At 49.0% G+C, this 26,948-nt stretch overlaps 2 protein-coding genes across 2 annotated transcripts; one reads left to right on the top strand and one right to left on the bottom strand.

Annotated features, from left to right (window-relative positions):
• Positions 1 to 22,102: 22,102 nt before the first annotated feature.
• Positions 22,103 to 23,281, bottom strand: LOC127336673 (heavy metal-associated isoprenylated plant protein 39-like). The gene is made up of 3 exons (XM_051363517.2): positions 23,069 to 23,281; positions 22,875 to 22,950; positions 22,103 to 22,693 (listed from the first exon to the last, which is right to left on the bottom strand). Exons 1-3 carry the CDS (start codon positions 23,072 to 23,074, stop codon positions 22,344 to 22,346), a joined length of 432 nt encoding a protein of 143 aa, XP_051219477.1. The 5' UTR covers positions 23,075 to 23,281; the 3' UTR covers positions 22,103 to 22,343.
• Positions 23,282 to 24,109: 828 nt separating this feature from the next.
• On the top strand, positions 24,110 to 25,000 carry LOC139835895 (uncharacterized). Its single transcript, XM_071825792.1, has 2 exons — positions 24,110 to 24,580; positions 24,701 to 25,000. The coding sequence occupies exons 1-2, from the start codon at positions 24,110 to 24,112 to the stop codon at positions 24,998 to 25,000; spliced, it is 771 nt and encodes a 256-aa protein (XP_071681893.1).
• The last annotated feature ends 1,948 nt before the right edge of the window (positions 25,001 to 26,948 follow it).

The following is a 26,948-nucleotide window of genomic DNA, read 5'->3' as shown; positions in this document are numbered from 1 at the left end:
AGAAAACTCAAGCTAACGCCCGAAGGCGGAAATTTTGCAGCGTACTGGAGCCTTAAGCGGCAAAAACAGTACAAAGTTTTTCACGAGCGCAAGGCAAATCGTGGGAAAGATATGACCAACAGCGAAAGCGGTAAAAGACTCAGGATATGAGTGAACCAATCTTAATCTCATGATCATAAAATATTAAAATATTAAATATAAATAGGCACTTAGCTGTTTGGAGCGGAGTCAACGTCGGTCGTGGTGGTTTTTCTTCAGCGTTCCGTCGAGCCGGTGCGAGATTGATTGTCGCAGTGGTGCAGATCCACCTACCAAAATTTAGGTGTGGATCCGACTTCCAAAAATTTAGGTGCGGATCCACATACCAAAATTTTGGTATGGATCCGGCTACAAAAATATAGGTGCGGATCCGACTACCAAAATAGGTATGGATCCGACTACCAAAAATTGAGGTGCGGATCCGGCTACCCAAAAATTGAGGTGCGGATCCGGTTACCCAAAAATATAGGTGCGGATCCGAGTACCAAAAACGTAGGCGCGGATCCGGCAACCAAAAACATAGGTGCGGATCCGACTACCAAAAACGTAGGCGCGGATCTGGCAACCAAAAACATAGGTGCGGATCCGAGTACCAAAAACGTAGGCGCGGATCCGGCAACCAAAAACATAGGTGCGGATCCGAGTACCAAAAACGTAGGCGCGGATCCGGCAACCAAAAACATAGGTGCGGATCCGACTACCAAAAACGTAGGCGCGGATCCGGCAACCAAAAATATAGGTGCGGATCCCGCAACCAAAAACATAGGTGCGGATCCGACTACCAAAAACATAGGCGCGGATCCGGCAACCAAAAACATAGGTGCGGATCCGACTACCAAAAACGTAGGCGCGAATCCCGCAACCAAAAACAGGTATGAATCCGACTACCAAAATATAGGTGCGGATCCGACTACCAAAACCAGGATTTGTAATTTTCAGATCTAAGGCGGAGTCTTCCGTGGAAAGCTCCAGCGACTCGGATCGGATCTTTGCAGCTGCGTCCTGCTCGGCGGCGGTCGTAGCTACATTACTTACCAGTGCGTTTCCGTCGGAATCGACAGTCTCGCCGATGAAGATGTGGATGCCGCCTATTGGGACGATGGAGAGCTTGACGGGGTTTGTCTTGGCCGGAATCCAGCACTCGTCCGGAGGGACGATTGAAAGATTTCCGGCGTAAAGGACGCGCCCCACAGCGATGGTGTCATCGTAGCTTCCCACGGCGGAACCCTCCCGGTTCCGGCCTCCAGACGCCGCTGGCCCCACGGTGGGCGCCAACTGTCGTTGCCTAATCGACGGTACCCCGGAGGAGGGATCCTCACGAGGGGGAGAAGAAGTAGGGGCCATAGGGCGGAGTGCACACGGGACGGTGGTACGCGATTTACCCAGCTTCGGAACACCTGCACGATGACAGGGCCTACTGCTGCTTGTCTGGTATTATCTGGGCGCTTTCGCGTTGTTACAATGAGTTGTGGTTGTTCTGAACGTGCACGTGAACGTGAACGTGAACGTGCCTCTAGGGCTCCCAGGATCCGGCTTATAAAGGCGCACGGATCTAGGGTTTACATGGAGAGTCCTAGCCGGATTACAGGTCGCCTAACTACGGTACAAGGTCTTGCCGTGTACGTCAAGGATCTGCCTTCCTCCCTACGTCGTACTAGATCCGGGTTCCACATGGGCCTCCATGGATCCGGGTTACTCCTGGGCCTCCATGGATCCGGGTTCCACATGGACCTTCACGGATCTGACTTCCTCCGATGGTCGGTTGGGATCCGGCTTCCCTATCCTGGGCTGGACTTCATCCTTTAGGATCAACAGCAACTGGGCTACCCGGTGGGCCATAAGCCATCACCACCATCTGTGGGCCACCCGGGCTTGCCGGAATCGGACCATGTCGATGGTATACCTATGAAGTATATCCACAACAGATTGTGAAATGGCCGGGGAGCCCTTCTTCCTGATAAAACTCGACACTCCTTGCTGAGGGGTCTACGCGGCGGTAATCGTCCTTGTTTGGCGGGGGCGGCCTATTGCGTGAAGGCACCGTCATCACAACATCCCATCCATGTAGACGTTTTGTCGGGTTTCTGCACGCGTACGGGAGATAGAATACTTGAAAGGCCTGGGTTGCCAAGATGTACACATCCTCTCCCTTATAAACGGAGTTCCTTTCAACTTCGACCAACCCAATTTCAGGATCCCGTCTCACCCGACATGGGTCAAACCAATGGCATTTGAAGACGACGGGATTTAGCCCTATGTGAAACCCGTAATTCAGCTCGTATATACCCTCGACTCTTCCATAGTAATGGAGCCCATCATCACCTTGACATACCACCCCACTATTTATTGTCTTCGCGTTGGGCCGGCTTGTTGTGTATTGATGGGTCTGGAAGCGATACCCGTTCACGTCATAGGAGTTGAACGCTTCTACGGAATGGTCAAAGCCCCTAGCAATTTTTCTTAGCTCTGACTTCATCTCTTTGTCAGTTCTTGCCTACAAGTTTAGCACAAGAAGTTTAGAACGAGAAATGACCGATAAATGTCGGAAGTGCTAGCTAATTTGGATAGAATAGTACCAAATTACAAAACCAGCTACTGAAACCGAAACCGCCTCCCTTATCGAAAATTTGCTTGGATTCTTCCGGGGTAGGCTCCCTGTGGGTATTCTTCCAATGTATAGCCTTGAATTTCCTATACCGATGAAAAGAGGAAGAGTTAGCCACGAACATACGAGTGAATGTTTGCGAATAATTAAATGGTTCGCACTTACTCGATGTACGGCTTCACTTCGACCATGGTGTTTAAGACATACGAGTGGATCAAGGTCCGCTCATGTAGGTCCGTTCTGTACGGCTTCGAGCCACTTGACTTGCCACCAAGCCCCACGAAGATGCTAAGCTTGGGTACTTCTTCATTGTTGGCGGCATTGTAACGGAGGACCGGGTTGTGCTTTGTGGGAATGTTGGGATCATAGTGCTTAGTGGTGAAGTTTGCCACCTCCACGTTCAGGACTGCCTCGGCTATGGATGCTTCAATCTTGCATTTATTGCCAGTCATTTGACGAAGCTTTTGTGTTTCTCTCTCGGGACCAAACTGCCAACGGCCCCAATTCGGGCCCCCCTTTAAGCACTCCTCCGCGAGGTGCAGGATCATGTGTTGCATCGGATTAAAAAACCCTGGAGGAAAGATCTTCTCTAGATCGCAAAGCAACACGGGTGCCTCTTCATCCAGCTTCTCAATCACTTTAGTGTCTAACTCCCTAGCACAAATCTGGCGGAAGAAAAAACTCAACCTCGCTAGCACTCGCCAAGTCTTCTCAGGGACATAGCCTCGAATCATCACCGGCATTATCCGCTCAAGCCATATGTGGTAGTCATGACTCTTCAGTCCTTGTACTCGCAGCGTTTCAATGTTCAGGCCCCTCATCCAGTTGGCTGCGAACCCATCGGGGAAAAACAAGGAGTCCTTCATCCATTGGAAGACCTCCCTTTTTTGGCCTTTGTGAGGCGTAACGGAGCGTGTGGCTTAGTCCAAGTTTTTTGGCACCATTAGGTGGCTGCATGTTCAACTCCGGCCTATCACACCACATTTCTTGATCAATTCGAGCCTTTATGTTATCCTTCGTCTTCTCAGTGTCCACAATCGTGCTCCAAATGGCTTCACTGATATTCTTCTCGGTGTGCATTACATCAATGTTATGCGGGAGCTCGAGAAACTCAAAGTAAGGGAGCTTCCATAAGCACGGCTTGTGAGTCCATTGGTGTGTCTCCCCATATCCTAAGAAACCATTCCCATCAGGGCTAGGCTGAAGAGCATCTAACTCGGCCTTGATTTCCGTTCCGGTCTTCGGAATTGGCTTCGGGCCACGGACAACACGGCCTTTCTTGAAACTCTTTACATCACTCCTGTATGCATGCCTCCGCTCAAGGAACCGTCGAGCTTCATCAAAGCATGAATACTTGCCTCCTTGTTTAGCCGTAAGAAAGTCACGGCCTGCACTTGCACCGTGGGCAAGGCCACTTCCCATGTGTACACCACCCGCAGAACAAAGCACGTGCTGGCAGGTCATGCAGGACGTGTGGTACCACACATACATATCGAAGTACTCCTTCTTTGATGCGTCATATGTTCGGATCCCGCGACCTTCCCAGCCACGAACCAAGTCATCCACCAGCGGTTCCAGGTACACATTCATGTTCTTGCCCGGGTATTTGGGCCCGGGGATTATCATCGACACAAACATGTTCTCTCGATCTCATGCGTACGCCAGGGGGAGGTTCATGGGAATAACAAACACTGGCCAACAACTGTATACTGCAGCCGACATACCATATGGATTGAACCCATCGGTTGATATCGCAACTGCTACGCTCCTCGGGTCACCTGCTTTCAGTGGAAATTTCTTCACAAAGTTCTTCCATGCAGTACCATCCGACGGATGTATCATCTTGTCGGTGTATCTGTTTCCTTCCACGGCCCACCTCATCTGCTGGGCAGTATCCTCGGTCATGAAGAGCCGCTGGATCCTCGGTAGAACTGGAAGATAGCGGAGGATATTCTTGGCAACCGTGGTCTGCCTCTTCTGACCATCACCATTGCGGTCTACCTCAAAGTACCTAGAGGAATTGCATTTGATGCAATAATTTGTGTCAGCGTGCTCCTCTCTGAATAGCATGCATCCCTTTGGACAAGCGTGTATCTGCTGAGATGACATCTTAAGGTCACTGAGCAATTTGGTCGAATAGTAGAAGTTTTGCGGCAAGAGGTGCCCTTTCGGCAGAAGGCTGCCTACGATGACCAGAAGTTCATCGAACCCATCTCTGCACAAGTTCCTATGGCACTTCAAGGCCATAAGGCGAGCGATGGCATCTAGTTGGGTAACCTCTGTATTTTCATGTAGGGGTTTCTGCGAAGCAAACAGAGCCTCATAATACTCCTTTGTGTTTTCCTCCGGGTCCTCACTTGTCTCCGCATCCTGAGGTGTCTCCACCTCTACATGAGAGCTTTTAGGCACATTACCATTAGCCAAGTTTTCTAAGCACCTATCAAAACCAGTGTCATATTCCCCCCTAGGTTGAATCTGCCGCACCTCCTTCCTAGCACGTTTCTTTGCCTTTTCTCCATGGTAAGTCCAAATCCTGTAGGACGGTGTGAACCCAAACTTGATCAGGTGCATACTCATAGTTTCCTTGTCCTGTGCCTTTCGGTTAGCGCACTTACTACAAGGGCACCAAACACTTATAGGTCTGCTAGGGATGGCAAACGGCCTATCCACAAACTGCTCGGTCTTTTCTCCCCATTCATCAGTATAGTTCCACTGACTGATTCTGCCATCGTACATCCAGCCACGATTATCCATCCTCTAATCAGCAACAAAACAGACGAACATAGCATTTATATATCAAATACGAAATAAATGCATCATATATTTATTTATTTTACGCGTGCATCAACCTGAAACTCTACTAGGTGGGCTCCTAGCAGCCGCCGGATCCGTAGATTGAGTACGTTCTCCCAGCTCTACCCCGATCCGAGACAGAATTTCGGCAGCACCTCCCCGCTGCTCTCCCGATACACGTCTCGGCAAAAAGCCGAGAGGGGTGTGCATCCGGAGAACAACGGGGAGGCGCTACCGAAATCCTATCTCGGATCGGGGTAGAGCAGGGAGAACGTACCCAACTACGCATCCGCTGGCTGTCCCGATAAATGCCGTAAGAGTTACGGTTCATAATATGCGAGACCACTAATGCATATTTATCCGCGTAACCCTTACGGTCGGGAAGAGACGCCTAGGTATCGCGACAGACTTGGTGATCTAGACACAAAAAAAAACCTAGGTACATGTAAAGGTGGGAGGGAGATTTATACCCTAGACGCGTGAGAGAATCGCCGAAGAAGATCCGGGACGCCGCCCCCCACGCCCCCCCGTCAAACACCCCTGCGACGCTGCCCCCCGTGTCCACCTCGAAGCATCACCTGCATACCGAGGAAAATCAATTAGAGGCCCTTATCTTTTCTAAAGAGGTATATTTTATAAAACAATCCAAAATCCTATATCTAAAATAATGTGTGCCCTAACTTCCATTTTTTTGCTCTAAATCGCACTATTATAAATACACTATTTCAAATAAATTGTGTCATAAATCACATATCTAAAATAATTTTTGTACTAAACTACCCTATTTTTCATGCACATTTATTTTAACTACTAATTAGCATGCATATTATTTCATGCACATGGAAATTTACAAAAAAAAAAATTGCCCCATACCGGCCGGGTGGTGGCCGGAGCTTCCGCGGAGGGTGGCGGCCGCAGCTCCCGCGGCTGGAGGTGGGCGGAGGGGGCGAGCAGCAGCACTGGCGGCGGCGGAGGGGACGAGCAGCAGCAGCACGGGAGGCGGCCGGCGGGGACGAGCAGCACGGGAGGCGGCCGGCGGGGACGAGCAGCACGGGAGGCGGCCGGCGGGACGAGCAGCAGCAGACGGGAGGCGGCCGGCGGCGCGGGCGCTCACGAGGGCGGCGGGAGGAGGAGCGGGCGACTTTGGCGGCGGCGGCGGGGGAGGAGGATGAGGCGGCGACAGCGGGGGAGGAGGGCGGCGGCGGCGTTCGGCTCGTGGGAGGAGGAGGAGGGCGGCGGCGTTCGGCTCGTGCGAGGAGGAGGGTGGGCGGCGGCGTGTGTGCGTGCTAGATGTGCGGAGATGTGTGGCCGACCAGGTGCCCTATCCGCGCCCCTTTGCCGTGCGCCGCCCTTTGCCGTGTGGCAAAGCAGCTTTGCCGTGCGGCATGTCTTTGCCGTGCGCAGGCAGGGCTTTGCCGTGCGGCAGGCTTCTTTGCCGTGCGCCGGCGCACGGCAAAGGTTTTTTTATTTTTTTCATTTTAATTATCAACAACATTCATTTCTATTTCTACATTATATTAAACCTGTTTTTTTCAATATGTGTATTAGTTAATAATGTATGTATCATGCTTTCAGTTTCAAAAAAATTCAGCATGCATTTCAAATATTTAAGTTGATTTATGTGTGCATTTATCAATAAAGGTTTGCGCATAAATATATTATGTCCTAAACAAACCGAAAAGAATGAAAAGTTACATTGGTGCACCCTCGCGCGGAGAAATCTAGGGGGGTAGACCCGCCGGGGCACACGTTCCGCTGTTTTGGGGGGAGGAGGGGGATAACGACCGCCGGAGCACCGGAACCCCACCAAACCTTGCATGTGGACCTATGATATGTGTCAAAGTGTGATGCAAGGTGTAATGGTGCAAAAGTAGCTCCCCTAAACCCTAAACCCTAAACTGGGGAGGCTTCGAGCCCTAAACCCCTCTAAATCCCTAAACCACGACGCCGGAGCTGCAGAACCATGCATCATAAACCCTAACCCTAACCCTAAACCCTATACCTATACCTAACCATAAATACTTACCTTTAACCTAAACCCTAGCCCTAGCCCCTAAACCCTAGCCCTAACCCTACACCTAACCCTAACCAGTAGATCAGGCACACCATCGATCGTGTGATAATGGCTCTAGCTGCGGGTATATGTGCCAAAGGGTCCCAATCTTGGTTCTCCATGTGTATATGTACTAAACAAACCTAAAAGAATGAAAAGTTACATTGGTGCACCCTCGCGCGGAGAAATCTAGGGGGGTAGACCCGCCGGGGCACACGTTCCGCTGTTTTGGGGGAGGAGGGGGATAACGACCGCCGGAGCACCGGAACCCCACCAAACCTTGCATGTGGACCTATTATATGTGTCAAAGTGTGATGCAAGGTGTAATGGTGCAAAAGTAGCTCCCCTAAACCCTAAACCCTAAACTGGGGAGGCTTCGAGCCCTAAACCCCTCTAAATCCCTAAACCACGACGCCGGAGCTGCAGAACCATGCATCATAAACCCTAACCCTAACCCTAAACCCTAAACCTATACCTAACCATAAATACTTACCTTTAACCTAAACCCTAGCCCTAGCCCCTAAACCCTAGCCCTAACCCTACACCTAACCCTAACCAAGAGATCTTGCACACCGTCGATCGTGTGATAATGGCTCTAGCTGCGGGTATATGTGCCAAAGGGTCCCAATCTTGGTTCTCCATGTGTATATGTACTAAACAAACCTAAAAGAATGAAAAGTTACATTGGTGCACCCTCGCGCGGAGAAATCTAGGGGGGTAGACCCGCCGGGGCACACGTTCATTGTTTGGGGGGAGGAGGGGGATAATGACCGCCGGAGCACCGGAACCCCACCAAACCTTGCATGTGGACCTATGATATGTGTCAAAGTGTGATGCAAGGTGTAATGGTGCAAAAGTAGCTCCCCTAAACCCTAAACCCTAAACTGGGGAGGCTTCGAGCCGTAAACCCCTCTAAATCCCTAAACCACGACGCCGTAGCTGCAGAACCATGCATCATAAACCCTAACCCTAACCCTAAACCCTAAACCTATACCTAACCATAAATACTTACCTTTAACCTAAACCCTAGCCCTAGCCCTTAAACCCTAGCCCTAACCCTACACCTAACCCTAACCAGTAGATCAGGCACACCGTCGATCGTGTGATAATGGCTCTAGCTGCGGGTATATGTGCCAAAGGGTCCCAATCTTGGTTCTCCATGTGTATATGTACTAAACAAACCTAAAAGAATGAAAAGTTACATTGGTGCACCCTCGCGCGGAGAAATCTAGGGGGTAGACCCGCCGGGGCACACGTTCCGGGGGTTTGGGGGAGGAGGGGGATAACGACCGCCGGAGCACCGGAACCCCACCAAACCTTGCATGTGGACCTATGATATGTGTCAAAGTGTGATGCAAGGTGTAATGGTGCAAAAGTAGCTCCCCTAAACCCTAAACCCTAACCGGGAGGCTTCGAGCCCTAAACCCCTCTAAATCCCTAAACCACGACGTGAGCTGCAGAACCATGCATCATAAACCCTAACCCTAACCCTAAACCCTAAACCTATACCTAACCATAAATACTTACCTTTAACCTAAACCCTAGCCCTAGCCCCTAAACCCTAGCCCTCACCCTACACCTAACCCTAACCAGTAGATCAGGCACACCGTCGATCATGTGATAATGGCTCTAGCTGCGGGTATATGTGCCAAAGGGTCCCAATCTTGGTTCTCCATGTGTATATGTACTAAACAAACCTAAAAGAATGAAAAGTTACATTGGTGCACCCTCGCGGAGAAATCTAGGGGGGTAGACCCGCCGGGGCACACGTTCCGCTGTTTTGGGGGAGGAGGGGGATAACGACCGCCGGAGCACCGGAACCCCACCAAACCTTGCATGTGGACCTATGATATGTGTCAAAGTGTGATGCAAGGTGTAATGGTGCAAAAGTAGCTCCCCTAAACCCTAAACCCTAAACTGGGGAGGCTTCGAGCCCTAAACCCCTCCAAATCCCTAAACCACGACGCCGGAGCTGTAGAACCATGCATCATAAACCCTAACCCTAACCCTAAACCCTAAACCTATACCTAACCATAAATACTTACCTTTAACCTAAACCCTAGCCCTAGCCCCTAAACCCTAGCCCTAACCCTACACCTAACCCTAACCAAGAGATCGTGCACACCGTCGATCGTGTGATAATGGCTCTAGCTGCGGGTATATGTGCCAAAGGGTCCCAATCTTGGTTCTCCATGTGTATATGTACTAAACAAACCTAAAAGAATGAAAAGTTACATTGGTGCACCCTCGCGCGGAGAAATCTAGGGGGGTAGACCCGCCGGGGCACACGTTCCGCTGTTTTGGGGGGAGGAGGGGGATAACGACCGCCGGAGCACCGGAACCCCACCAAACCTTGCATGTGGACCTATGATATGTGTCAAAGTGTGATGCAAGGTGTAATGGTGCAAAAGTAGCTCCCCTAAACCCTAAACCCTAAACTGGGGAGGCTTCGAGCCCTAAACCCCTCTAAATCCCTAAACCACGACGCCGAAGCTGCAGAACCATGCATCATAAACCCTAACCCTAACCCTAAACCCTAAACCTATACCTAACCATAAATACTTACCTTTAACCTAAACCCTAGCCCTAGCCCCTAAACCCTAGCCCTAACCCTACACCTAACCCTAACCAGTAGATCAGGCACACCGTCGATCGTGTGATAATGGCTCTAGCTGCGGGTATATGTGCCAAAGGGTCCCAATATTGGTTCTCCATGTGTATATGTACTAAACAAACCTAAAAGAATGAAAAGTTACATTGGTGCACCCTCGCGCGGAGAAATCTAGGGGGGTAGACCCGCCGGGGCACACGTTCCGCTGTTTTGGGGGAGGAGGGGGATAACGACCGCCGGAGCACCGGAACCCCACCAAACCTTGCATGTGGACCTATGATATGTGTCAAAGTGTGATGCAAGGTGTAATGGTGCAAAAGTAGCTCCCCTAAACCCTAAACCCTAAACTGGGGAGGCTTCGAGCCCTAAACCCCTCTAAATCCCTAAACCACGACGCCGTAGCTGCAGAACCATGCATCATAAACCCTAACCCTAACCCTAAACCCTAAACCTATACCTAACCATAAATACTTACCTTTAACCTAAACCCTAGCCCTAGCCCCTAAACCCTAGCCCTAACCCTACACCTAACCCTAACCAAGAGATCGTGCACACCGTCGATCGTGTGATAATGGCTCTAGTCATGGGTATATGTGCCAAAGGGTCCCAATCTTGGTTCTCCATGTGTATATGTACTAAACAAACCTAAAAGAATGAAAAGTTACATTGGTGCACCCTCGCGCGGAGAAATCTAGGGGGTAGACCCGCCGGGCACACGTTCACATTGCTTTTGGGGGAGGAGGGGGATAACGACCGCCGAGCACCGGAACCCCACCAAACCTTGCATGTGGACCTATGATATGTGTCAAAGTGTGATGCAAGGTGTAATGGTGCAAAAGTAGCTCCCCTAAACCCTAAACCCTAAACTGGGGAGGCTTCGAGCCCTAAACCCCTCTAAATCCCTAAACCACGACGCCGGAGCTGCAGAACCATGCATCATAAACCCTAACCCTAACCCTAAACCCTAAACCTATACCTAACCATAAATACTTACCTTTAACCTAAACCCTAGCCCTAGCCCCTAAACCCTAGCCCTCACCCTACACCTAACCCTAACCAGTAGATCAGGCACACCGTCGATCATGTGATAATGGCTCTAGCTGCGGGTATATGTGCCAAAGGGTCCCAATCTTGGTTCTCCATGTGTATATGTACTAAACAAACCTAAAAGAATGAAAAGTTACATTGGTGCACCCTCGCGCGGAGAAATCTAGGGGGGTAGACCCGCCGGGGCACACGTTCCAATGTTTTGGGGGGAGGAGGGGGATAACGACCGCCGGAGCACCGGAACCCCACCAAACCTTGCATGTGGACCTATGATATGTGTCAAAGTGTGATGCAAGGTGTAATGGTGAAAAAGTAGCTCCCCTAAACCCTAAACCCTAAACTGGGGAGGCTTCGAGCCCTAAACCCCTCTAAATCCCTAAACCACGACGCCGGAGCTGCAGAACCATGCATCATAAACCCTAACCCTAACCCTAAACCCTAAACCTATACCTAACCATAAATACTTACCTTTAACCTAAACCCTAGCCCTAGCCCCTAAACCCTAGCCCTAACCCTACACCTAACCCTAACCAAGAGATCGTGCACACCGTCGATCTTGTGATAATGGCTCTAGCTGCGGGTATATGTGCCAAAGGGTCCCAATCTTGGTTCTCCATGTGTATATGTACTAAACAAACCTAAAAGAATGAAAAGTTACATTGGTGCACCCTCGCGGAGAAATCTCGGGGGTAGACCCGCCGGGGCACACGTTCCGCTGTTTTGGGGGGAGGAGGGGGATAACGACCGCCGGAGCACCGGAACCCCACCAAACCTTGCATGTGGACCTATGATATGTGTCAAAGTGTGATGCAAGGTGTAATGGTGCAAAAGTAGCTCCCCTCAACCCTAAACCCTAAACGGGGAGGCTTCGAGCCCTAAACCCCTCTAAATCCCTAAACCACGACGCCTGAGTCGCAGAACCATGCATCATAAACCCTAACCCTAACCCTAAACCCTAAACCTATACCTAACCATAAATACTTACCTTTAACCTAAACCCTAGCCCTAGCCCCTAAACCCTAGCCCTAACCCTACACCTAACCCTAACCAAGAGATCGTGCACACCATCGATCGTGTGATAATGGCTCTAGCTGCGGGTATATGTGCCAAAGGGTCCCAATCTTGGTTCTCCATGTGTATATGTACTAAACAAACCTAAAAGAATGAAAAGTTACATTGGTGCACCCTCGCGCGGAGAAATCTAGGGGGGTAGACCCGCCGGGGCACACGTTCCGCTGTTTTGGGGGGAGGAGGGGGATAACAACCGCCGGAGCACCGGAACCCCACAAAACCTTGCATATGGACCTATTATATGTGTCAAAGTGTGATGCAAGGTGTAATGGTGCAAAAGTAGCTCCCCTAAACCCTAAACCCTAAACTGGGGAGGCTTCGAGCCCTAAACCCCTCTAAATCCCTAAACCACGACGCCTGAGTCAGCAGAACCATGCATCATAAACCCTAACCCTAACCCTAAACCCTAAACCTATACCTAACCATAAATACTTACCTTTAACCTAAACCCTAGCCCTAGCCCCTAAACCCTAGCCCTAACCCTACACCTAACCCTAACCAGTAGATCGTGCACACCGTCGATCGTGTGATAATGGCTCTAGTCTGGTATATGTGCCAAAGGGTCCCAATCTTGGTTCTCCATGTGTATATGTACTAAACAAACCTAAAAGAATGAAAAGTTACATTGGTGCACCCTCGCGGAGAAATCTAGGGGGTAGACCCGCCGGGGCACACGTTCATTGTTTTGGGGAGGAGGGGGAGAACGACCTCCGGAGCACCGGAACCCCACCAAACCTTGCATTTGGACCTATGATATGTGTCAAAGTGTGATGCAAGGTGTAATGGTGCAAAAGTAGCTCCCCTAAACCCTAAACCCTAAACTGGGGAGGCTTCGAGCCCTAAACCCCTCTAAATCCCTAAACCACGACGCCGGAGCTGCAGAACCATGCATCATAAACCCTAACCCTAACCCTAAACCCTAAACCTATACCTAACCATAAATACTTACCTTTAACCTAAACCCTAGCCCTAGCCCCTAAACCCTAGCCCTAACCCTACACCTAACCCTAACCAAGTAGATCGTGCACACCGTCGATCGTGTGATAATGGCTCTAGCTGCGGGTATATGTGCCAAAGGGTCCCAATCTTGGTTCTCCATGTGTATATGTACTAAACAAACCTAAAAGAATGAAAAGTTACATTGGTGCACCCTCGCGCGGAGAAATCTAGGGGTAGACCCGCCAGGGCACACGTTCCATTGTTTTGGGGGAGGAGGGGATAACGACCGCCGGAGCACCGGAACCCCACCAAACCTTGCATGTGGACCTATGATATGTGTCAAAGTGTGATGCAAGGTGTAATGGTGCAAAAGTAGCTCCCCTAAACCCTAAACCCTAAACTGGGAGGCTTCGAGCCCTAAACCCCTCTAAATCCCTAAACCACGACGTGAGCTGCAGAACCATGCATCATAAACCCTAACCCTAAACCCTAAACCTATACCTAACCATAAATACTTACCTTTAACCTAAACCCTAGCCCTAGCCCCTAAACCCTAGCCCTAACCCTACACCTAACCCTAACCAAGAGATCGAGCACACCGTCGATCGTGTGATAATGGCTCTAGCTGCGGGTATATGTGCCAAAGGGTCCCAATCTTGGTTCTCCATGTGTATATGTACTAAACAAACCTAAAAGAATGAAAAGTTACATTGGTGCACCCTCGCGCGGAGAAATCTAGGGGGTAGACCCGCCGGGCACACGTTCCATTGTTTTGGGGGAGGAGGGGGATAACGACCGCCGAGCACCGGAACCCCACCAAACCTTGCATGTGGACCTATGATATGTGTCAAAGTGTGATGCAAGGTGTAATGGTGCAAAAGTAGCTCCCCTAAACCCTAAACCCTAAACTGGGGAGGCTTCGAGCCCTAAACCCCTCTAAATCCCTAAACCACGACGCCTGAGCTGCGTAACCATGCATCATAAACCCTAACCCTAACCCTAAACCCTAAACCTATACCTAACCATAAATAGTTACCTTTAACCTAAACCCTAGCCCTAGCCCCTAAACCCTAGCCCTAACCCTACACCTAACCCTAACCAAGAGATCAGGCACACCGTCGATCGTGTGATAATGGCTCTAGCTGCGGGTATATGTGCCAAAGGGTCCCAATCTTGGTTCTCCATGTGTATATGTACTAAAAAAACCTAAAAGAATGAAAAGTTACATTGGTGCACCCTCGCGCGGAGAAATCTAGGGGGGTATACCCGCCGGGGCACACTAACCGCAGATTTGTGGGGAGGAGGGGGATAACGACCGCAGGAGCACCGGAACCCCACCAAACCTTGCATGTGGACCTAGGATATGTGTCAAAGTGTGATGCAAGGTGTAATGGTGCAAAAGTAGCTCCCCTAAACCCTAAACCCTAAACCTGGGAGGCTTCGAGCCCTAAACCCCTCTAAATCCCTAAACCACGACGCCTGAGTCGCAGAACCATGCATATAAACCCTAACCCTAACCCTAAACCCTAAACCTATACCTAACCATAAATACTTACCTTTAACCTAAACCCTGTCGCTAGCCCCTAAACCCTCGCCCTAACCCTACACCTAACCCTAACCAAGAGATCGTGCACACCGTCGATCGTGTGATAATGGCTCTAGCTGCGGGTATATGTGCCAAAGGGTCCCAATCTTGGTTCTCCATGTGTATATGTACTAAACAAACCTAAAAGAATGAAAAGTTACATTGGTGCACCCTCGCGCGGAGAAATCTAGGGGTAGACCAGCCGGGGCACACGTTCCAATGTTTTGGGGGGAGGAGGGGGATAACGACCGCCGGAGCACCGGAACCCCACCAAACCTTGCATGTGGACCTATGATATGTGTCAAAGTGTGATGCAAGGTGTAATGGTGCAAAAGTAGCTCCCCTAAACCCTAAACCCTAAACTGGGGAGGCTTCGAGCCCTAAACCCCTCTAAATCCCTAAACCACGACGCCGGAGCTGCAGAACCATGCATCATAAACCCTAACCCTAACCCTAAACCCTAAACCTATACCTAACCATAAATACTTACCTTTAACCTAAACCCTAGCCCTAGCCCCTAAACCCTAGCCCTAACCCTACACCTAACCCTAACCAAGAGATCGTGCACACCGTCGATCGTGTGATAATGGCTCTAGCTGCGGGTATATGTGCCAAAGGGTCCCAATCTTGGTTCTCCATGTGTATATGTACTAAACAAACCTAAAAGAATGAAAAGTTACATTGGTGCACCCTCGCGCGGAGAAATCTAGGGGGGTAGACCCGCCGGGGCACACGTTCCGCTGTTTTGGGGGAGGAGTGGGATAACGACCGCCGGAGAATCGGAACCCCACCAAACCTTGCATGTGGACCTATGATATGTGTCAAAGTGTGATGCAAGGTGTAATGGTGCAAAAGTAGCTCCCCTAAACCCTAAACCCTAAACCGGGGAGGCTTCGAGACCTAAACCCCTCTAAATCCCTAAACCACCACTCCGGAACAGCAGACACATGCATCAAAAACCCAGACCCTAACCCTAAACCAAAAACCTATACCTAACCATAAATACTTACGCTTTAACCTAAACCCTAGCCCTAGCCCCTAAACCCTAGCCCTAACCCTACACCTAACCCTAACCAAGAGATCAGCACACCGTCGATCGTGTGATAATGGCTCTAGCTGCAGTATATGTGCCAAAGGGTCCCAATCTTGGTTCTCCATGTGTATATGTACTAAACAAACCTAAAAGAATGAAAAGTTACATTGGTGCACCCTCGCGGAGAAATCTAGGGGGTAGACCCGCCGGGCACACGTTCCGCCGTTTTGGGGGAGGAGGGGGATAACGACCGCCGGAGCACCGGAACCCCACCAAACCTTGCATGTGGACCTATGATATGTGTCAAAGTGTGATGCAAGGTGTAATGGTGCAAAAGTAGCTCCCCTAAACCCTAAACCCTAAACTGGGGAGGCTTCGAGCCCTAAACCCCTCTAAATCCATAACACACTACGCACAAGCTGCAGTACCTGGCGTCATAAACCCTAACCCTCACCCTAAACCCTAAACCTATACCTAACCATAAATACTTACCTTTAACCTAAACCCTAGCCCTAGCCCCTAAACCCTAGCCCTAACCCTACACCTAACCCTAACCAAGTAGATCGTGCACACCGTCGATCGTGTGATAATGGCTCTAGCTGTGGGTATATGTGCCAAAGGGTCCCAATCTTGGTTCTCCATGTGTATATGTACTAAACAAACCTAAAAGAATGAAAAGTTACATTGGTGCACCCTCGCGCGGAGAAATCTAGGGGGGTAGACCCGCCGGGGCACACGTTCCGCCATTGCTTTGGGGGAGGAGGGGGATAACGACCGCCGGAGCACCGGAACCCCACCAAACCTTGCATGTGGACCTATGATATGTGTCAAAGTGTGATGCAAGGTGTAATGGTGCAAAAGTAGCTCCCCTAAACCCTAAACCCTAAACTGGGGAGGCTTCGAGCCCTAAACCCCTCTAAATCCCTAAACCACGACGCCGGAGCTGCAGAACCATGCATCATAAACCCTAACCCTAACCCTAAACCCTAAACCTATACCTAACCATAAATACTTACCTTTAACCTAAACCCTAGCCCTAGCCCCTAAACCCTAGCCCTAACCCTACACCTAACCCTAACCAAGAGATCGTGCACACCGTCGATCGTGTGATAATGGCTCTAGCTGCGGGTATATGTGCCAAAGGGTCCCAATCTTGGTTCTCCATGTGTATATGTACTAAACAAACCTAAAAGAACGAAAAGTTACATTGGTGCACCCTCGCGCGGAGAAATCTAGGGGGGTAGACCCGCCGGGGCACACGTTCCGCTGTTTTGGGGGAGGAGGGGGATAACGACCGCCGGAGCACCGGAACCCCACCAAACCTTGCATGTGGACCTATGATATGTGTCAAAGTGTGATGCAAGGTGTAATGGTGCAAAAGTAGCTCCCCTAAACCCTAAACCCTAAACTGGGGAGGCTTCGAGCCCTAAACCCCTCTAAATCCCTAAACCACGACGCCTGAGCTGCAGAACCATGCATCATAAACCCTAACCCTAACCCTAAACCCTAAACCTATACCTAACCATAAATACTTACCTTTAACCTAAACCCTAGCCCTAGCCCCTAAACCCTAGCCCTAACCCTACACCTAACCCTAACCGCAGATCGTGCACACCGTCGATCGTGTGATAATGGCTCTAGCTACGGGTATATGTGCCAAAGGGTCCCAATCTTGGTTCTCCATGTGTATATGTACTAAACAAACCTAAAAGAATGAAAAGTTACATTGGTGCACCCTCGCGCGGAGAAATCTAGGGGGGTAGACCCGCCGGGGCACACGTTCCGCTGTTTTGGGGGGAGGAGGGGGATAACGACCGCCGGAGCACCGGAACCCCACCAAACCTTGCATGTGGACCTATGATATGTGTCAAAGTGTGATGCAAGGTGTAATGGTGCAAAAGTAGCTCCCCTAAACCCTAAACCCTAAACTGGGGAGGCTTCGAGCCCTAAACCCCTCTAAATCCCTAAACCACGACGCCGGAGCTGCAGAACCATGCATCATAAACCCTAACCCTAACCCTAAACCCTAAACCTATACCTAACCATAAATACTTACCTTTAACCTAAACCCTAGCCCTAGCCCCTAAACCCTAGCCCTAACCCTACACCTAACCCTAACCAATAGATCAGGCACACCGTCGATCGTGTGATAATGGCTCTAGCTGCGGGTATATGTGCCAAAGGGTCCCAATCTTGGTTCTCCATGTGTATATGTACTAAACAAACCTAAAAGAATGAAAAGTTACATTGGTGCACCCTCGCGCGGAGAAATCTACGGGGGTAGACCCGCCGTCCCGCTGTTTTGGGGGGAAGGAGGGGGACGGCCGCCGGAGCACCGGAACCCTGATATATGTGGGGGATGAGCATGGAGACTAATTTTGTATTGCACATAGTGTAATAAATAGTCATCAAAAAGAAAAACTAATTAACAAAATAAATATAAGTAGTAGATGAAATAAAATAGTTAGAAAAACAAATAAAATGTATATTGGCAGGGAGCAGCGCACGGCAAAGGACCCTTTGCCGTGCAACTTGTCTGTCTGCACGGCAAAGGGGCGGGACACGGCAGTGCCCAGGCCTTTGCCGTGCATTGTTTCTTTGCCGTGCGGCTTGCAGGGACTTTGCCGTCCTACTATCTTTGCCGTGCGCTGCTCCCAGACTTTGCCGTGAGATACTGCTTTGCCGTGCGCCAAGTCTTTCTTTGCCGTGCTTGATTTCTTTGCCGTGCGCTGCTCCCATACTTTGCCGTGCGTTATGACGTTGCCGTGCGGTCTCCTTGCTGCGCACGGCAAAGAAATCTTTGCCGTGCAGCAGCTCACGGCAAAGATAGGCTGCACGGCAGCGCCTGATTTTCCCGTAGTGATGCATGCGCTTGGGGGAGAAAAGCAGGAGTCCGTTGATCAACACCCTGATAGCTAACTCCTACCTGACAAGGCATGATGACCTGAATTATTATTGAATAGAAAATCAGCTCTAAATTCTCATGTGTGAGTTAACAATTAATGAAGGGTCAGCCAATCTCCCCGCAGATTTTCTGGCCCTGGCCTGCACACGAACTGATTAACAAATATTGAAAGGCACTGGATGACGTTCAATTGGAGTGTAGATGGAATGTTATTTTGACCCGCAATCAACACTGTATATTATTACTCGGTCACAGTCAGATGTTAGAGCATCTCCAACGACTTCCCCAGCGTCCTCTTTTGTCCGGGCAACGACCGTCCAATGCATCCAACGCCCCCCCACCCCCTCCGACTACACACACACCAAATACTCTCCATGGCGTCTTTTTTTCTTCTATTTTACATATGACATACATCTTAATTTAAGTTACATATTATATAGGTCTACTGATTTCCCTTGTGAGCTCACATGTGCTCGACCAAATACTCTTGGAGTTGCTGATGAACACCTTGTTGATGGATATAGCGGTGCATATGTAGATATGCTTCAAATTCTTGGGGTATATATGCTACGGCTCGTCCAAAGGCCCCTGAAATTCCCACCCTCCTAGTTGGTTGCCGTCCGAGGCTTCGGGAGGCGACAACGAGGTAGAGCTCTGGGCGTCAACGCTAGTGATGGGCTGAGACGACAACAGCTGCAGTTCTTCTAGGTGCTATACACGAGATCGACGGCGCGGTGGCCGGGGTGGAGCGGGCGGGGTGGCAGCATTTGGCAAGCTCCGACGGGGCAAAAAAAGTGGGGATCGACGATGGTGGTAACTTCCGTTTCTTTTGCCATTCTTGAATAAACGGGGGTGACATACGTGCTTCGAGATCGTAGTTCACCTGTAGAGAAGAGAAACCTAGCCTGATCGCATTTTTTCGTTTTCTTTCGATGTCTTTTTTGCAAGCCACCCTAACATATGTATGTAGTTGTGTTGCATTACCGAGGGAGCCAAATTGTGCACTAATCAACCATGGAAATATATATTTCATATAGGATGTGCATTTCTGAAAAAAATCATGTAACCTCAAAAATTATTTTTTCATGAGTTAAACTTTATTAATTTCTTCAAATAAATAATATACATTAGAAGTCAAATCACCATACTTGTACTACAGTATTGAAAACACTAAACATTGTTTCGGATAAGACCTTCACTTGGATAAAAAAATCTTTTTTCTCTATACCGCCCTTCGCTCTCCCGCCACTTCACATGAAAACACTCCTTGGCCAGCTTTGGCAGATCATGAACACATCTTGGGTCGACCTTTGCCAGGGAGGTCACCCGACCCAATCCGGAGGCGCTCGGTGCTAGGGCTTACAGACATAATTTATAATAAATATTTTGACTTTTGACATATCCATAATAAGTTAATAAAATTTACCTTGTTTCTTCGATATACCAATCTTTAACATATAATTATGAATATATTGTTGTTTTATAGTAGTTTATAACAACATTAACACGTATTGTGTTTTTGATGTGACGGTTCATGTTTACAAATTCCAGTCCCCTACCATTATAATACTGAGTTAGGTTGCCATTATGAAACTGGTCTTTTTTTCTTCTCAAATTTCCGTTTTAGGCATGTATTGAATCCTGCTCACTCTAATCGAGGAAAGAATAATAAAATAATAAAATTACATTCAACTACAAAATTTATGCCACTCAGATGATCTACAGAGTATATGTGTTTGTATTGGTGTCTATTTTCTTGTATGTAAATATACTATATAGACTTCTAGTCTTCTACATTATGAGTCAAATAAATATCCTAGAACATCATATATTTACAAAAAAGCAAATAACCACACATTTATAAATATCAATGTTGGCTTTCCAATTAAAATAATTTGATTCATATACCGTGGAAGAATCATATACGGAATATTCACACCGATAACAAACGCAACAACGGTAGCGGAAAAACCATTTGGCTAATTATATGCGTGAAAATACCAAATTCTAAAACAAAGTTTTAAAATTCTAACCTCTAGTTCTTGTCATTTACGAGGATCTCCGCCTAGAGGTATGCCAAGCGCACATGAAAACACTCAACAAATAGGTACGCTCGACATAAAACTTCTTATGACTCATGAAAACGGACACATTATTTTGCTCTAAACCGACATATTTCGTTAGAATATGCGATGAATATTTTTCTGTAGTAATAAATGCTAATTCACACTTAAGTTTGCAAATACTCTACTTTAATTGTTTTGTGCAGATATGGAATCATATAGAAAGGCATTTAATGAAGAACCGCGAGTGGAATCATAACCAAGTCAACCTGGGTGACCCATGATACGGTCATCTCTACCTATACCGACTGCATGTACCATGTGTCGTTGGCTCCGCCTCGCCAAACCCGATATAAATCACGAAGGAACCCTAGACATTTGACGAACACACGAAGAGAAAAAACCCCAATCTACCACCATATCAGATCTCATCTCCACCGAAGCCTCAAAGCCGCCGCCACCGACTTCAACACTTCATCAAGGCCTTCACCATCTTCATCCCATTTCCATCTACTTATAATTTAGATTTGATATATTATTGGCAGCATTGTATAATGTTTACTATTGTTCATCCAATTATATGTGATCAGTCCACTTGGGCTATGTGTTGAAACATAATCGCAGCAAATATATGCATTTAATTTCTTATGGGATATTGTACATATGGGAGTAGAGATCCGTGTTGCATGTTTTAGATCTTTTTATCTCGATCTTGAAGGTTTGAAAGGTACCCAAACCAACGAGATCGATAAAGGTATTAAGGTTTGAGTAAGTTAAGTTGCATGATTCGACGCTAAGCTCAGGTGTCAATATTTATGGGTCGATAGTGTGGTTAGAATCTATGTGTAATAGTGCAGTCAAAACTTAAGGTTGTTTTCTGATTTTCTTAATACCAGGCATCCATATGGCAACCGCAGGCATAATGGGTCACGCCGCTGGACGCACTGGTCGGGCAGGCCGGGCCGTCACCCACAATCTATATGCGGGCTGAGTCAAACAAATCAAAGCGGACCGTTTGGGTCGCTATTTTGGCTTGCCCCGCTAGAGATGCCCTTATTTACCAATCAGAGCGATGAATTCATAGTTCAAGATTTCAACGAAAATTTCCGAATCTATGGATTGCCTTGATATTTCGGACTACATTCCAACTAATCCAGCAAGAAAATAGAATTTTGTGAAAGATTTTACAAATTTAGTAAATCTGATTGGAATCTTTGTGATTTTTTTTTCATAAATTTCGGTGAGCTCTTAGGTATTTGAATTCATTAGAGAGACATGCTGGACGCTTAATATTACTGTAAACTGGGATGCCGCACTAGTCTACACAACGACGTTTATTCGCATCACAAGACATGCACTTCTGAAACTTATAATCTCAAATTCTCTATTTATAGCTTCTGTATATGCACAATATAAACTGATCAGCAGATGCACGCATGTACTGCATCTCCCCCAAAAAGAGGCAAACAGCAGCTACCGTCGATCAGCTCAGCAGGTAGGCTGAAGCCTGATGCGTACAGCAACCACCAACCACCAGGTGCGCCGGACAGGCAGGCAGGCCAGCTACAAAAATGAATCTTCTGGGCAGGCTCGTGTCGATCAGCAGATGACGCAGGAGTTGGGGTCGTCCTCGGCGCTGTGGACGACGTAGCGCGGCGGCGGTGGAGGCGGGTACCAGTGGTGCGGGTACACCGGCACGACCTGATTCTTCTTGTCGGCGCCGTCCTTCTTGTCCCCGCCGGCGTCCTTCTTGTCCCCTCCGCCGGCAGCGTCCTTCTTGTCGCCGCCCTTCTTGTCGTCCTTCTTCTCCTCCTTGGCCGGGCCGACGGAGACGATCTGCGCCGTGGGGAAGAGCTTTCTGCGCAGCTTGGCCATGAGGTCGACGGGGTCGACAGTGCCGATGACCGTCATCTTCTGGTCCTTCATGTCCACGGCGATCTGGTCGATACCTGAGTTCGCGATAAGTTTTTTCGTCAGAACAAATTCAGGTAGGTTCCGGTGGGTGCAAATTATAGGTAGGTTCCGATTTGGTTCCGCCGATGGGCACGGCGAAGCAGGGGGGGGGGGGAACAGAGAGCTAAGCAAGAGAGAACGGAGGAGGGACAAGAAGCAGGGGAGTAGTGTATATACCTTGGAGGCCAGAGACGAGCTTGAGCGCCTTCTGCTTGTGCTTGTCGTCGTGGAGGTCCAGCTTTAGCACAACCTTCTGCAGCCATTATTAGACAAAGAAAACCACATCAGCAAACCGGTCGTACATAATCAAACAGCCGCAACTGAAATCAGAGAAGAACATTCCAATTCAATCGACTGCAAGAAGTAGTCACCTTCATTGAAGCCGGCCGGGAACTGTCCTTCAACGGCAAGGAATTGCTCCGGTCAGGGCTCGGCGGCGGAAGGTGCGAGCTCGATCGGCAGCGACGGGACAGAAGAAACTAGGAAAGGGTTGGAACGAACGGAATGGGCCTGCAGGGCCGCGTGTGCTTTGTCTCTGGCAAGCGAAGGAAGAGTAGTGGTGGTGTGGTGTGGTGGAGTGAGGGAGGCACTGGATTTATAGGCAGCAGGCCGGAGGGAGGACCAGGCCGCAATTCGACGACTGGCGGCTCGGCCGGGGTTTCGTCGGGGCCAAGGAAGCCGCCACGAAGCTTCGATCGCGTAGGATGGCGTCACAACAAATTCCGGTGGGTAACTAAATCAGGAACGGGATTGAGATTTTACGGTCTAAAGAAGATGTAGACTTTTTTGGCTGAGAAAATCAGGTGGGAAGAAGAGTCGTGCGCGCGTGGAGGTCTCGACGGACGACGCGCGCGGTCGTCGCGTCAACTGGTGCGACGGTGACCGGACCAGTGGGCGCCGGAGAATGGCCGCGGTGGCCTCGGCGGCCTGCTGCAGTGCCAGCTAGCGAGCGAGCATCGACAGATTCTGGGAGTGTGTTCAGACCATCAGTTCTGTGATCCCAGGTTCGGCCTCATCAATACTTATTGCTTCATCATTAGCAGTACTTGATACGTTAGAAAAAAAAATGTCTCAACTATTTTAATATGCACTTCCAATAACTTGAGGACAAGGCCGTGGCTCGCCTTGCTCCCAATATTTCAACATTGCCGGCCTCCCAAGCGGTTTACCCTCTCACGGCCCTTCATGTTTCGGTAGAGCCGCTACAAGCTATTACCAAACTCATTCGGAGCTTCTTTTGGGCGGGTTCCGATAGTGCGACTGGGGAGAAATGCAAGGTCAATTGGACGGCTGTGTGTCGCCCCACCTCCCTTGGTGGCCTCGGCATCCTCAACATGGAGAAATTTGGGAGGGCTTTGCGCCTCCGCTGGCCTTGGCTAGCTTGGACGTCCCCTGAGAAGCCTTGGGTAGGGATGGAGAGCCATTGCAATGAGGCGGATATGGAGCTCTTTCACGCGCTCACCAAGGTCAACATCGGGGATGGGAATAAAGCGAGTTTTTGGCACGATCCATGGGCGGATGGCCTCAGCCCCAAATGCTTAGCCCCCTCCATTTTTGCTATGTCCAACAAGAAGGGCTCGAACGTGAGGACGGCCATTGCAGACAATCATTGGGTACTCCATCTTGATACCTCCGCGGGTCTATCTGTGCAAAATCTGCAGGAATTCACCACGCTTTGGTCGCACACCTCGCAGCTCACCCTACACGATGATACCCCCGACTCCAGCATTTGGAAGCTCACCAACAACGGTGCCTATTCTTGCTCGTCTGCTTATAAGGCTCAGTTCGCGGGGACTATTCGATCCTGCATGGATTCCATTGTTTGGAAGGCTTGGGCTCCTCCTAAATGCAAGCTATTCTCGTGGCTCATCATCCAAAATCGCGTTTGGATGGCGGATCGGCTTGCAAAGAGGGGATGACCTAATGGGAGAGTTTGTCCGCTCTGTCGGCAACATGACGAGACGGCCGCTCATTTTCTCTTCAAGTGCTGCTTCTCTATTCAGATATGGAACATGGTCAAAGATTGGCTTCACATACACGATTTCGACCCTTCTTCTTGGGACGGGTTTGACAATGTTGAGAATTGGTGGACCTCCGTCGTGCTTGCTCATGGAGGCCGAAAGAAAGCAATGGCCACCCTCTTCATGTTGGTCACGTGGGAGCTATGGAACGAACGCAACGCTAGGACTTTCAAGCATGTTGACACCATGCCTACCTTCATCTTCGATCGCATCAAATCGGAAGATAGGACTTGGGTCATTGCCGGTGCCAAACATTTGGATTTTCTCATGGCGGGAGAGTAGGCTTTGTGACCTCGGTGTGGTTGTAAGACTTTAACTAAAACTATAACTTGGCTTCCCAAGCTTCTTCTTTATCAATAAATTAAGGAAAATCTTTTGCCTTTTCTTCAAAAAAAAAAAAAAACTAACATACTTGGTAGTACAACAGTGACAGCCGGGGGCACACACGTACAGGCTAAAACCAATCACAGCCATGATTTTCTTTTTTCAAACACGGAAACACCTCACAAATATGTAAATGTACTCATCCCTATGAACACAGTTATCTTAGGCCATGTACAATGTGGTGCCGATTCAACACAAAAAACTGTCAGAGTTGAGTCGATCGGTATTTGGCTGCTATGTGTGAACCGCATCAATACTGTAGCAATGGGGTCCAGTTTCAATAAAAGATGGTTATTTAACATCTTTTTCTACATCTGACATGCATGGACTTTTGTTCTTCACAGCTCACGCATCAGTAAAGAATGCATTGTTTAGTGGAATGAATCGAACCAAATATTTGATCCGCTTTTTCTGTCAGACCCAACAACGCGATGTCCTGCTATGTATAGAACCGATTCAAAAACCAGTTTGGTTCGCTTTGTTGCAACATAGTGCATGGTCTAAGCTCTATGCATCTTCTTGAGTCCAAGAAATTGATCTGACAGATTTTAAAATTGATAAAGTTTCCATATATATGTATCCCACAATCGATAGAAACGTCGTCTATGTGACATCAAAGTACCAAAACTGGATTTTGATTCCGAGTCAGCTAGAGATACCACTGTCCTCCTAACTATTCAACAATAGGTTGGTTGTCACCGGGGCTAGGAATCAGTAAGGGCCAGCGGCCCGAATCATTTCAGATAACAAATATGTCTATTTTAGTTGACTTGTGTTGCTCCAAGGACATAAAATCGGGCAAATCTGAGCGCTTGCCCATTTGTGCAGGGAGCTGTTCAGTACCTTGACCCAATTGTTTTTTCGATAAATTTATTGATAGAAGTTTATTTTACATATAAGCGAAAAAACACAATTAAAAATTATAAACCCTGGCTAATTAGGGTCCGCGTCATGGCCACCTAGTCATCTATCGCTGAGGTCGATGAAGACTGACGGGGCCCATGGCTAGGGCCAGTACGTCGCCGTTGGAGGTCCAGCGGCTGGCGCTAGAGAAGGGGGTGGCAGCAAAGGCACCGGTGCGGGAGGAAGTAGCGGCACGCTATGCGGATGAGTGGCCGGAGTGACCATGCGTTAGCGCAAACTCCCGTGGCTAGGTGGTAAGGCCCTACCACTTGGCGAGGTCATCGAGTTGGTGATACGTCTCAAACGTATCTATAATTTCTTATGTTCTATGCTAGTTATATGACAATACTCACATGTTTTATATACACTTTACATCATTTTTATGCATTTTCCGGCACTAACCTATTAACAAGATGCTGAAGCGCCAGTTCCTGTTTTCTGCTGTTTTTGGTTTCAGAAATCCTACACAGGAAATATTCTCGGAATTGGACGAAACAAAAGCCCACGGTCTTATTTTGCACGGAGCCTTCCAGAAGTCCGAAGAGGAGATGAAGAGGGGCGACGAGGCGGCCACATCCTAGGGGGGCGCGGCCCCACCCCTGGGCGCGTCGCCCTATGGGGTGGGCCCCTCGAGCGTCCCCCGACTCTGCCCCTTCGCCTATATATTCTCTCCGTCGCGAAAACCCTATCAGCGAGAGCCACGATACGAGAAAAGTTACTGTGACGCCGCCGCCGCCAATCCCATCTCGGGGGATTCAGGAGATCGCCTCCGGCACCCTGCCGGAGAGGGGAATCATCACCGGAGGACTCTACATCATCATGCCCGCCTCCGGATTGATGCGTGAGTAGTTCATCCTTAGACTATGGGTCCATAGCAGTAGCTAGATGGTTGTCTTCTCCTCTTGTGCTATCATGTTTAGATCTTGTGAGCTGCCTATCATGA

Source organism: Lolium perenne, chromosome 2 (assembly GCF_019359855.2).
Source record: "Lolium perenne isolate Kyuss_39 chromosome 2, Kyuss_2.0, whole genome shotgun sequence".
Taxonomy (NCBI): domain Eukaryota; kingdom Viridiplantae; phylum Streptophyta; class Magnoliopsida; order Poales; family Poaceae; genus Lolium; species Lolium perenne.
This window is presented reverse-complemented; position numbering and strand designations above follow the sequence as displayed.